Source organism: Pelophylax lessonae (genome assembly GCF_965119305.1).
Source record: "Pelophylax lessonae genome assembly, chromosome: 2".
NCBI lineage: Eukaryota > Metazoa > Chordata > Amphibia > Anura > Ranidae > Pelophylax > Pelophylax lessonae.
This window is the reverse complement of record NC_138769.1, coordinates 264,146,841-264,160,320: the sequence shown is the minus strand read 5'-3', so window position 1 is coordinate 264,160,320 and position 13,480 is coordinate 264,146,841. Positions and strand designations below refer to the sequence as shown.

Here is a 13,480-nt window from a genome sequence, read left to right as displayed (position 1 = left end):
CGGACTGTCGGTTTTTAACCCCGCATCGGTCGCCGCACATGTCTGCACCTCCAAAAAGCACCATAAAGTGACATAGGAGAGGGACCCCCACAAACCTACATAGCGTGCCAGCTGTGAGAGAGCCCCCGCAGGGACCGGGATCAGGAAGCCCAAAAACGCACAGACATGAGGGGATAACACAAGACACACAGGACTGCCAGCCCCAGACAGAGGCCCCACACAGAGTGTACGTACCATACCCGATGGCGTGGGGTGCCTCTCATCGACGGGAAACCTCCCACCCTCAGATGGCGGGGGTGCCGTCATCCAAAAACGCAGGACGCTAGCAGTGCACGGAGAACCGTGGATGAGGCGTCCAGGCGAAGGTAGCCACCTCGCAGACTGCATCCCTGAAGACAGGGATGGGTCGTTTGCGAAGCCAGGGCGAACACATAGCCTGCTAAACGCTCGATGTCGGGCTGGGATTCCATAAGGCCCTCTGTCCTGGAACACCAGGATGACCAGTGCGACTCCCAGCTCCACTACTCCATCATCATCTTGAAAAAGTTACTAACTAAACGCTGATAAAATAAACCTAATGCAAAGAAAAAACACATTTTTCAGAAATAAAATCAGAAAAACAGAAGAAAAGGCTGAGACTGTAGCCCCAGCACAGGGAGAGCCTATCTCACTCCTAACTAGGCAGAAGACAAACTGAGTTGGGATGGCTGATAGCAGAGGGGTATTGGACCAGTGGGACAGCCCCCATAGGTGTGTATGTAAATTACTTTGTTTTTAACAAGTCTTATGCCTAGCTTGCTCCTATGGATAAGAGGTCAATACCCATTGTATGAGTGGACGGCGACTGTCAGAGGACGTAAGAGAAATGGCATTTTTGACTTGCTGTAAAATCCATTTCAAAATTCCATTTCATTGACGGACACAGCTATCCAGTATTCTGAACCATAGGGTTATATTGCCCCCTACAGGAGAAGGACAACAGAAAAAAGACTTGGCTTGGTCTATGGGCAGTCCTAGGTGGTATACTCCCCCCTCTCTGCTCTAGGTACTCAGTTTTGTTATAAGCCGTATCAAAAGTATTACAACTCCATAGAGGGGTGGAGGCTGTGTTAGTCAATGAACTCAGGGAAATGGATTTTATGGAAGGTCAAAAACCCATTTTCCCTTTCGTTCATTGATGGACACCAAGCAGTGCCAAACATGAGGGGTGGGACAACAAAAAAATCTCAAGGCTAAACACAATAGCCAGCCAGGTAAACAGAAGGTCAACAAAAAAACTGAAGCCCAACCTTAACAATACACCGCAAAGAGGAAACAGACCATCTAAACAGCAGCCTGAAAATCTTTGCGGCCAAAGGAAGCATTTGCAGATGCCAATACATCCACTTTGTAATATTTAGTGCAAATGTGCACCAGCGACTAAATGGCCGCCTTGCAAACCTGCGCCGTTGACGCCCGATGACGGAAGTCCCAAGAAGCACTAAGCGCCCAAGTACAGTGTGCAATTACAGTGAAAGGAGGAACCTGACCCCTGATAGAATAGGCCTGAGTCAACATCTGTCTGATCCATCTGAAAAATGGTCGCAGAAGAAGCAGACAGCCCTTTTCGTGGCCCGTCTGTGATCACAAACAGTGAATCTGAGACTCAGGGAATGTCAAATACACCTGAATCGCCCAAACCACATCCAAGGCATGCAAAGCAAATTCCTTAGGATGCTTTGGCCTGGGACACAGTGAAGGCAACACAATGTCTTCATTCAAATGGAAATCAGAGACTACCTTTGGAAGGAACGTCGGACATGGGTGAAGAACTACCTTATCTTTGTGGACCACCAAATAGGGGGTATGACAAGCAAACGCCATCAGCTCAGACACCCAGCGAGCAGAAGTTAGGGCCACCAAACGGCCAACTTCTGGGACAGTGTAGGCAGGGGAATCTCCCAAATATTTTCAAAGGGATGCTTCTGGAGAACTGAAAGCACCAAGTTCAGATCCCACGGCGGTAGAGGAGACCGCACCGGTGGAGTCAGATGTTGTACCCCTTGAATAAAAAGGTACGCACCAGGGACTGCTGAAAGAAGACCTCCAAGGCTGACACCTGGCCCTTGATAGTACTCAAGGCAAATTTCTTCTCAACACCTTGTTGAAGAAAGGTCAGAATCCAAGCCACAAAGAAAGAACGAGGGTGAACTCTGATCGGCTCACACTACGAAGTATATGATTTTCATGTACGATTGTAGATCTTCCTAGAGGTAGACTACCTAGCCTTCAGCAGTGTTGGAATCACCGATCCAGGCAAATCTCTATCCTTCAGCACCTGGCTTTCAACAGCCAAACTGTAAAGCAGGATGGAAGATCGGCCCTTGGGACAGTAGATCCTTCCTGAAAGGTAGTCTCCAAGGGACGTCGGCGACCAGCTGCACCAGGTCAGCATACCAAAACTGACGAGGCCAGTCTAGGGCCACTAGAATGAGAGGAACTAAACATTCTGCCCATCAGGGAATGCTGGCTACTTCCAGGGCTGCCAACACACTCTTTGTTCTATCCTGGTGATAGATATAAGCCAGGGTCGCATTGGCAACTAGAATTAGCGACCTAGCTCCTGGGGTGCACTGCAGGCGGTGTCCTGTTCCTTTTGCGCCCCCCACCCACTCCCTGAGTGCACGGACTACCGCGCCATCTGATAATTGAGGCTGCGGCTTTTCAGCCTTCTTCAGTGGGAGAACAGGGAACTGGCATGCTCTTGTGGTGGCCGGGAGTTTGACAAGCAGTCACTAAAATCTGTTTCTCCTGCCTGTCCTCAATGCCTGCCAATCTCCTTCCCAAGAGGAGATGAGACTGAAGTTTTTGCAGGCTTAATCTCCCTGTCCACTTACCTTTGCTTAAAGGTAAGTGGACAGGGAGTGTGGTTATTTATTTTTTAAATTATTAAAAAAAAAATTCTTTCAATTATTATTATATATATATATATATATATATATATATATATATATATATATATATATATATATATATATTTTTTTTTTTTTTCCCCTCATCGCCATGCCACAGCAAAACAACTGATCCTGTCCGCCAAAAACAGACGGATGGTGGTTCTATTTTCTATCCATCCTGTGGATCGGATCAGATGGCATCGGATGGAAACAGACAGACCGTCTGTTTCCATCAGATTGCCCTATAGAGGAGAGTGGGGTTCTAGTTATCTTTATGTGTAAATTTAGTATGTTATTTTTTTGGAAAAAAAGGCTACGTTCACATCCTGGCGTTGCTATTACAGGCGTTTTTATGGGCGTTTTTTCAGGCGTTTTACAGGCGTTTTTTGTGCAGGTGTTTTTAGATTGACTAGAGACCAATGGAAAACGCCTGTAATCTGCCCAAAAAGAAGCTCATGTACTTTTTGGAGCATTGGGCGTTTTGCTCACGGCGTCAAAACGCTCATATGTGAACAGTGGCCATTGAAATGAATAGGATTTGTCTTGTTGGGCGTTTTGAGAGCTGATCATAGAGCAGAAAAACGCCCCCAAAACGCCTACATGTGAACGTAGCCCAAAGCTTGGTTGTTAAAAAAAAAAAAAAAAAAAAAAAAAAACTGGCTCGTAACTTTAGCTGGCTCCTAGATTTCAGGCAAATTTGTCAAGCCCTGACATAAGCCACCGCTGCGGCACTGTCCGACTGAATCCACACCGGAAGCCCACGTAGTTGATCTGCTTAGTGACCCAGGCACAGCCTGATCACCCGAAGTTCGAAATCCTTTATTGGTAGCCTAGGCTCCTACAGTGTCCAACAACCCTGAGTGAAGCTCAGTCCAAGGACACTGCCCCACCCAGATAGACTGGCATCCGTGGTGACCACAGTCCAATAAAAGGGGAGAAAGGATTTGCCCTGCCCAAGAGCCAGAGAGGGAAACCATCAGATCAGAGAGTCCAGAGACTTCTGACAGTTGTTCCATTTTATCAGGATCTCTTTTTAAAGGGACCTTGTATGGAACTGTGCAAATAGAACCACGTTGAAGGTAAATACCATCAGACCCTAGAGCTGAATCCAGAGTCAGACCCAGATAATCCAATTTTATGGATGGAATCAGAGTAGACTTCTGGTAATTTAGAAGCCAACTGAACTCCTTCAGGGTCTGTATACTGATCTCCACGTCATCCATCAAGGCAGCAGAGCAATCCGCTCGCAAGAGGTCGTTTAGATAGTCCACTACCGCAATCCACCAATGATGTAGCAATGCCAGAACTGGGGACAACACTTTTGTGAAGACCCAAGGAGCGGAGAATAAACCAAAAGGGTAATGCCACGAACTGATAATGCTCTTCTACAGCAAAACGGAAGAAGCGCTGGTGTCGGGCACATATTGGAATGTGCAGCATCCTTGATCTCAATAGAGGCAAGAAAATCCCCCTGATGTAGGGATGCCACCAAAGTGCAAATAGACTCCATTCTGAACTTCTGTACTCACACAAAGCAGTCTAGGGCCTTGAGGTCCAGAATTGGACATACCTTGCCCTCCTCCTTTGGGACCCTAGACAAGTTTGAATAAAAACCCTGAAACTGTTCCAATACCGGAACTGGGACAATTGCACCCTGAAGCAGCAGGTCTTGTACCGCCCCAAAGAGAGCTTGCAATCAGTCTGGGGACAGACGCACATTGGAAGGCAAAAACCTTTCCAGAAGGCAAGAACAAAACTATCTTGTAACCGGACAGGATACACTTCATGGACCCACCTGTTTACCAAGAAGGTCCACGAGCCCGGAAACCTGCGAAAACCAGGCATGGGTGAGGACCCACCTTCATGGTGAAGGAGCCTTGTCCACGGGTCTAGAGAATCCCACTCTCGGCTTGCCAGGCCAAGGCAGCTTGGAGCCTCCCAAGGAGGAATTGAAAGGTTTTGAGCCCTGGGCAGCGGATCCCGAGGATTGAAAAAAATTCTTGAGAGCCAAAGATGGGCCACATCTGCGATGAGGTTCTTTACCCTTCCCAGACTGTGGAAGAAAAGTACTCTTCCCCCCTGTGAGCCTACTAATGATTTTATACAGGGTAGCCCCAAACAGGTGATCGCCCTGAAAAGGTAAATTAGTCAGAGTTTTTTTTAGAAGCCTGGTCCGCAGACAAACACTTGAGCCAAAATACACGCCTAAGCATCACTGCCAAAACAGAAGAAGACAAACTGCAGCCCCTGGACTAACTGATCTGCCAATTCAGCAAGGACAGGGGGAAGTGCTCACCCTCTAGGACAGAGCACAGCCCACTCGGTCAGAGTTTGTGACACCAGGGCAATGGTCAAGACTGGCCTAAGTGCCGAACCAGCAACAGTGAACACATAATAGGGCTACAGACTACTGACTTATATTGGTTGAGCCAGATGGACTTTTTTAGATCCAGACTATGTAACTATGACTCCGCCTTCCTGTCCACCAGATCTTTAAAGCCGGAGATTCCTCTACCGGAATCATGGTTGCATTGTTCAACAGTCCACTTCTTGAAGAGGGACTCCTCAAAGGGATACCTTACCGCAAAGCATTTAGGAACCACGAAGGGGCTTTAGAATGCTCCCACAGTGACAAATCTGTCAAAATAGGAGGGATAAGGAAACGTCGTACTTTATGGAGAAACCCTTGTTGACAAGCATAGAGGTAAGACTTTTCTTGAAGTTGGTTATCAGATTTGCACACATCTCAGGAGGGATTCTAGTCCACTCTTCTTTACAGATCTTCTCTAAATCCTTAAGGCTTCTTGGCTGTCGCTTGGCAGCTTGAAGTTTCAGCTCCTTTCATAAATTTTCTATAGGATTAAGGTCACATGAACCTAATGTGCTTCCTCTTGAGCCACTCCATTGTTGCCTTGGTGGCATGTTTTGGGTCATTGTCATGCTGGAAGACCCTCTAGAAATTTGTTATGGGACTTTTAAGGTGCAAACACACGAATAAATTCAACACACGAGCAAAGTCGGAATGTACCTTTAGGAGAGAAAAGGCCCCAAAGCATTGTTTCTACCGCAATGCTTGACTGTAGGGATGGTGTTCTTAAGGTCATAGTCAGCAGATTTCTTCCTCTAAACACGGCGCGTCGAGGCAATGCCAAAGAGCTCAATTTTGGTCTCATCTGACCACAGCACATTCTCCCAATCCTTCTATGAATAATTTAGATGTTCATTGGCAAACTTCATATGGACCTGTACGTGTGCCTTCTTGAGGAGGGGGAACCATGTGGGTGCTGCAGGATTTCAATCTATGGTGGCGTATTGTTTTACCAATGGTTTGTTTGGGGATTGTGGTCCCAACTGCCTTGAGATCATTTGCCTCCCAACTAAGGGTGATTGATGATTATTTTGTATTTCTTTCATTTGTGAATAATCGCTCTATCAGTTGCCTCCTTCTCACCAAGCTTCTTGCTGATGGTCATGTAGCCCATGACAGCCTTGTGCAGGTCTACAATCTTGTCCCTGAAGTCCTTTGACAGCTCTTTGGTTTTGCCCACGATAGCCAGGTTTGAATGGAAGGAAGATTCTGTGGGCAGGTTTCTTTTATACACATAATGAGTTGTCAATCATTAAGAGCACCTTCTTAAATTGATAGGACTAATCTGTGTACTATATGAGCACATATTGTAGACAGTCTGTGAGAGCCAGAATTATAATTGGTTGGTAGGGGCTCAAATACTAAATATTTTACTCACTGAAATGCAACTCAATAACATTTGCATCATGTATTTTTTTCTGGATTTTTGGTTGATATTCTGTCTCTATCATTTAAAATACACCCATGATGACAAAAAAAAAAAAAAAAAAAAACATAGATCTTCATTTCTTTGTAAGTGGCTAAACTTACAAAATCTGCAAGGGATCAAATTATAATTTTCCCACTGTACTGTAGAGGACTAACCTTTCCTCCTCTGAATACCCTTTCGTTACTCCCGAACAAAAGGCCTAGCTAGAACTCCCCTTCACCCAAACTGGCAGCTACTGTAAAATCTCTACCTAATGGTAAAAGCCCTGCCAGCTACACAAAGGGGTACTACTTGAAGTTTCTACCATTGTTCCTCATGCCTATATGTAAATACGCTCATTTACTTGCCACTGGTAGCTAGATTGTGCAGGAAGCTCTTTTAGTGCACATTAGGGATCTCCCAATAGAGGAAAAGGATTATACCTTGCCTCAAAAATTACCACCCCATTTCACCGTACAGGACATATAATGTATATGGGGAAATAAAGAACAAATCTATGTCCTATATCCGAAGGTAAGAAGCTGGACAGAGCTCCCCCGGTCCTGCATATCTGGATCATAAGCTGATGCTGACCCGTTTGGGTCCTGTGCTAAGGTGAGAGGCCAATTCTCTTGGTGACGGGATTTATACACAGAGGTGTTTGGGATATCCTATGTGACCATTGTTTTTTTTCTACACTGTAGACACCGAGCACTGTTCAGTATATGGACTTTTTGATGGACACTTTTTTCTTTATTGTATGTGCAAGCATATTGCTTTATTAATATTATTGCACATTTATCTGGTGCATCACTTTCTCTATATTATTGATTGCTTTGATTGTGAGGTGTGGACACGATTTAGTGTATGCTTCCGGTCTATATTTCACTATATATATTTATATTTTTGCACTATATGATTTTATTTGTGACACTGGAGCTTTTTGACACATATAGTCACTGAGTCTTTTTGGTTTGCACTGATAGTTTTTTGTTTTATGATTGTAAACAATCACCTTGTAAAACAAGCCATTCAGTTTAAAACAGAAATGAAAAGCAACATTTTTGTATAGATCTAAAAAAAAAAAACAACAACATTATATACATCTTTTTTCCCCCGTTTTTATAAGTGGCTGTGCAGCAGGGGCATGTCAGGACAGGTCTGATTATTGCAGGAGAGTATACTGAGTCCCCAGCATAGCTAGAGAATTGACCATGGTGTGCTCTCCTGCTTAGTGTGGTCAGTTTCTACTAGGAAAGCAGAGGGACTGGCAGGAACACCAGGGATTTAACACAAAGGAAGTAATACAAAGAACAAGATACTTTCTCATACAAGTACATGGTACAGAGGGCACATATCAGGAGTATGAAGTGTTGGGGTAACAAACGCTTTAAGCTTGAACTCTCCTTATATCTATTACACTTCCTGCTCCAGGTTGCAACTCTTGCACTTGGCCATTACAAGTATAGCGTTCTGTACCCATCTATTTACTTTAGCCAAACGCCTCATACCGATCCATTGGAAGAGAGCGAATGTTCCTAGTCACGAGGACTGGATAAGGAAAGTAACCAAGATAATGCAAGCCGAAGAGTGGAATTGCAAACTGCAAGGACACGAGAGACTGCTCCGACACAAATTGGGTCTCCTGGCAGGAGTATACCTCTGTGTTAACCACTTTACCACCGGAGGATTTTGCTGTCTTACGTCCAGGCCACTTTTTGCGATTCGGCACTGTGCGACTTTAACTGACAATTGCGCGGTCGTGCAACGCCGTACCCAAACTAAAGTTACGTCCTTTTTTCCCACAAACAGAGCTTTCTTTTGGTGGTATTTGATCACCTGTGTGATTTTTACTTTTTACGCTATAAACAAAAAAAAGAGCGTAAATTTTGAAAAAATAACAATATTTTTCACATTTTTTATATGAAATTCCCCCCAAAAAAATGTAAAAATCAAAAATTTTTTAAAATTTTTGGCCAATTTGTTTTCTGCTACATATGCTTGGTAAAAAAAAAAAAAATCACAATAAGCTTATTTTGATTGGTTTGCGCAAAAGTTATTGCGTTTACTAACTAAGGGAAAGATTTCTGTAATCTTTGGTGTTTTTTTTTTAAACGAGTAATGGCGGCGATCTGCGATTTTTTTTGCGGGACTGCGACATTGCGGCGGACAGATCGGACCCTTGACTGACATTTTTGACACTTTTGGGGGTACCAGTGACATTACTACAGTAATCAGTGCTATAAATATGCACTATTACTGTAAAAATGACACTGGCAGGGAAGGGTTAATTTTATTGGAGAGGGAGGGGTTAATGTATGCCTGGTGCTTACTAACGTGTGTGGGGGGGGAGGTGACAGTGACACAGAGACAGATCGCAGGTTCAGCTATGCTGAACCCTGCAATCTGTCACTGTCTGTCACTTAGGAGATCCGCCCGCTTTGTTTACACAAGCGGGCGGATCTCCAAACTCGATTCCCCGACGATCGGGGAAGAGCAGCGGCGATCGCCGCCGCTCCTCCCCTGGCCCGACTCCCGCTGTGACTGAATACAGCGGGAGCCCACAAGGGGAGGAGTCCAGCGACGTAGGTCTACATCGCTGGACGGGAACTAACCACTTTGCCGCAGTAGAGCTCGAGTGAGCGGTCGGCAAGTGGTTATTAAATAATGTCTCATCAAGCTTAGATGTTGCTCTACTCGTCTTAGCAGACCCCTCCTTTAGACAATTTGTCTAAATGAACCAAGGTCCTTAAGTTCCTCCATTATTAAACTTCTATGCCTGCAAAACCGTTGTGGTGAAAGCAAGCCTGGTTGCTGGCAAGATTTGTGTCCATTCTGGTTATTCTAAGGTCCTAGAAGCAAGAATACACAGAGGTTAACCTTCAATATTGTTTTTCTGTTTGCCAGTTTCCAAACTCTCTGTGGGCAGATCATATAACCCGACGATGAAGAAATCAGGTCTTGTGACCTGCAAGAGAAGGCTGTGCTGTGTAGCTAAGCTTTGTACATTTTAGAACTGGATGGAAAGAAATACAAACCCTTTCGCAGGTAAAGCCGTTCCCGTATATGCATTGCACATGTCTTTAGCATATATCCTGGAGTTCAGCTTTAGTATGTATTATTGTTGGAGCCTTTTGTGTTTGCTTGCACTGTATGGTCCTAATGTATATCTGTCTGAACCTACATTTTGATTCTGTGTCACCCCTGTCTTATTTGTCTCCTTATTTTGCTGTGTTATAGAGATCTATGTCTGTCTGTGACATTTATGTCCTTTGTATTCCTCCCATCTTTTAAATACAAAATACATTTTATATATATATATATTTATTTATTTATTTATTAGGGATAGACCGATTTTTGGCAGGGCCGATATGCACTTTCCCCGATATATCGGTATCGGCCCTGGAACTGGCCGATATGGACGATATTTTTGTGACATTCTGCCTTCTTAGGTCGTCTCCCTCACCTTGGACAGCCTCCCCTGAAGTCGGGACTAGTCTCGCTGGAGTGTATCACAGCCACCCACCCACAGCAGCCCGGTGCCAGCCAGCCACCCACATTTACAGGCCCTTTACCAGCTAGCCACAGGCAATGTACCAGCGAGCCAGCCACCCACCCACAGGCCATGTACCAGCCAGCCACCCACCACAGGGTGCCAGACAGCCAGCCAGCCACAGGCCCTGTACCATCCAGCTGCCCACAGGCCCTGTACCAGCCGAAGGGGGCCAACCAGCCACCCACCCACCACAGGGTGCCAGCCAGCCAGCCACCCACTACAGGGTGCCAGCCAGCCAGCCACCCACCACAGGGTGCCAGCCAGCCAGACACCCACCCACCACAGGGTGCCAGCCAGCCACCCACCCACCACAGGGTGCCAGCCAGCCACCCACCCACAACAGGGTGCCAGCCAGCCACCCACCCACAACAGGGTGCCAGCCAGCCACCCACCCACAACAGGGTGCCAGCAAGCCAGACATTAAGCATTATACAAAAATTAACATGTTCAGTACCAGATTTGTGTCAAAAATTGTCTTTATTTTTCAAAACTATAAATGTACAAAATAGCAGCCCATATCGGCCAATACCGATACGTTGTGACCAAAATATCGGTATTGGCCCTGAAAAAAACATATCGGTCTATCCCTAATATATTTATACATACACACACACACAGAACTAGAGACAATTTGGACTGGACAAAGAAGGTTTTGATTTGTAGCAGTCTGCACCAACCTTCATCGTCACTGTCTGAATACTGATCATCATGCGCATCTCCATTTTCTTGGACTCTCACTTTTTCCAACAGCTGCTGCAGCTTCTTTTCATAAACTCTTCTAGTACTGGCTAAAAACAGAAGATGCAACAGTAAAATTAAAAGGGACACAGTAAGTTGAACTTTAACCCCCCCCCCCCCCAAATTATAGCATTTAAGGTCAGAGCAACCACTATGCAAGAGAGACTACTTCATCTAAAAAATAAAAAACTATGCTTCACGTAAAATACATTGTACATTTCAGTGTAACAAAAAAAGTGGCTTAAAAACCCCCGAAATAAACAAAAAGTTTAGACACACATACATGCATTGCAAGTTAATCAGTTAACAAAAATTGAAAAATAATGTACATTTGAAAAAAAAAAAAAAAAAGCCTTTTTTCATGAAGTTAAAACATTTATTTCTCTCGTTCACAGGGGGATCCAAACGACCCAGATACAAATATACTACCCTTACCAGACCAGTTGACAGAGGGGGGGCCTTGCTATGCCAGACTGCTTTAAATACTTTCTAGCATCACAAATAGCGGCCTACTGGCGGCTACAACCCAATTTAACCAACACCTCTGTTGTATTGGAGGTGGCAATAGTTCAATCTCTTGAAGCCCTACAGTCTTTGGTGTTCAGAGGTCCTAAAACCCCCTATGGCCTTACCCCTCCTATGTGTACCTAACCTTGGGCCTGAAAAGTGGGAATAGCCCTGAAATCTCCTCCCTCTACTATCCTATCTCCACATACCTCTTTATGGTTGAATTCCACTTTTCCGCACTTTAATACAATACCAGACCCCCAAGCCTGGGCAAAATACAAAATTAAGAATCTGGAGCATATTGCAGGGAGCTCTGGTTTGCTCCCTTTCCATACTCTCAGATCTAAATTTAATCTACCTTCTCATTATTATTTTAGGTACCTTTAGGTTTCACATGCCTTCATTTGCCAATTCTTAGGTCACCCAATAGCTCTTTCATACTTGAGTTGGAGGCTATTCTCCAAACACCAGACCTGGAAAAGCCCACTTCTGAACTGTATGGTTATCTGTTGGTGGCTGTCATTTCTGAGCTCTCTCTGTGCCAATAAATGGACTGTGGATATCCCTGGACTGGATTATGAAGACTGGATGGAGATTTGAGACTTCCGCCTTCTCTCATTTCGCTTCAGCCAGAGACAAAATGATCCAATTTAAAATCTTACATCAAGCCTATATTATACCCTGCACAGGCTCCACAAGATGATTGCTTCACTTTCACGTTGGTGCTGCTCGCATCAATCAGGTGACTTTTCACATCCTTTGGACTTGTCCAATATTGGCAAGATATATATATTGAGAAATCGGTCGCTCAACACAGATAACACCACCTCTTGAACCACAATATCGCCTGTTTGAATTAGTGGAACCACTGGCTATGACAATGGCAAAGAGAATCCTTTTTAACCTCCTGTTTTACGCCCATATAGCAGTTACCATGTGCTGGAAGCTAACCTTCCCTCCCACACTGTCCCTTTGGATGAGGTTGATTAACTCCAATTTGCCCCTATAGAGCTACCTATACTAATAAGGGGTGCCCCTGTAAATTCCAGAAAATCTTGTCTTGTTGGTTTGATGATACCTCCATAGCCGTAATGGTGATGGATGATGTACATTAGAGTCTCAGGAACTGTTACAATGCATTACTTAGGGTTAAAATGATTTGTTACTCATGATCTAAACCTCTACATGCTGTATGAGCCTTAAAACTCCTGCACTGCTCTCCCATTGCTCATTGGGGTTCGATTGTGTTTTCTGCTAACTTGTCAAGTTTGTTTATTTTACTTTGAGCCTCTTTTTGCGTGGCCCTCCCCCCCTGTATGGTATGTGTACCTTGCAAAAAACATAAAAAGGTTTTTCAAAATAAAAATTAGGCCTTGAAAGTTTATGCTAACAATTCCTGCAGTTGTCCCAACTTATGTTGATTACTTACAAGTAGGGTTTCACCAGCTGGAGAAGATGTAGGAAGTTCTGGGACCCCTGTAAAGCTAGCTTCGAGCGCACATGTGGGTATAGGGCGTTAGTGATGTCAGCTAGGGGCAGAATCCTATAAATCTCCTTCTGCCCTGTGAGCACTGTAAGTGGCCATGGTTTTCCATCATTGGCAGGCACTATGACCGCGTAGATTTGAATGTGACATATTACAGATATGTACTTTTAACCACTTGACCTCCAGAAGGTTTAACCCCCTTGATAATCAGGCCATTTTTCTGATTTACAGGAACAAAGGATCCATGCCTTCTGTGTCGATAGAACAGCAATCTGCCTGGTTTGCATTGGCAGGTGCCGGCGGACATCAAGTCTGCCATACCTGCTGATCAGCTTCCACTTTGGATAATCACAGCAGGAACAAGCTGGTGTGCGCCCCCCGACCCAAAAGTGTCAGATTATGTACAAGGTACGTGATATGGCACAGAGCGGCCACCCTGCCGCAGTATATGTATGGATGGCGGTCCGCAAGTGGTTAGCATGTC

The 13,480-nt window shown here is 44.8% G+C and overlaps 1 protein-coding gene across 2 annotated transcripts in view; it reads right to left on the bottom strand.

The window, feature by feature from the left end:
- The window catches only part of LEMD1 (LEM domain containing 1), a 425,098-nt gene that overhangs the window by 282,205 nt on the left and 129,413 nt on the right, over positions 1-13,480 (bottom strand). For both annotated transcript variants that reach the window (XM_082247400.1, XM_082247399.1), the window contains exon 2: positions 10,943-11,053. In XM_082247400.1, the coding sequence (XP_082103526.1) occupies positions 10,943-11,053 (111 nt within the window). The remainder of the gene's footprint in view (positions 1-10,942; positions 11,054-13,480) is intronic.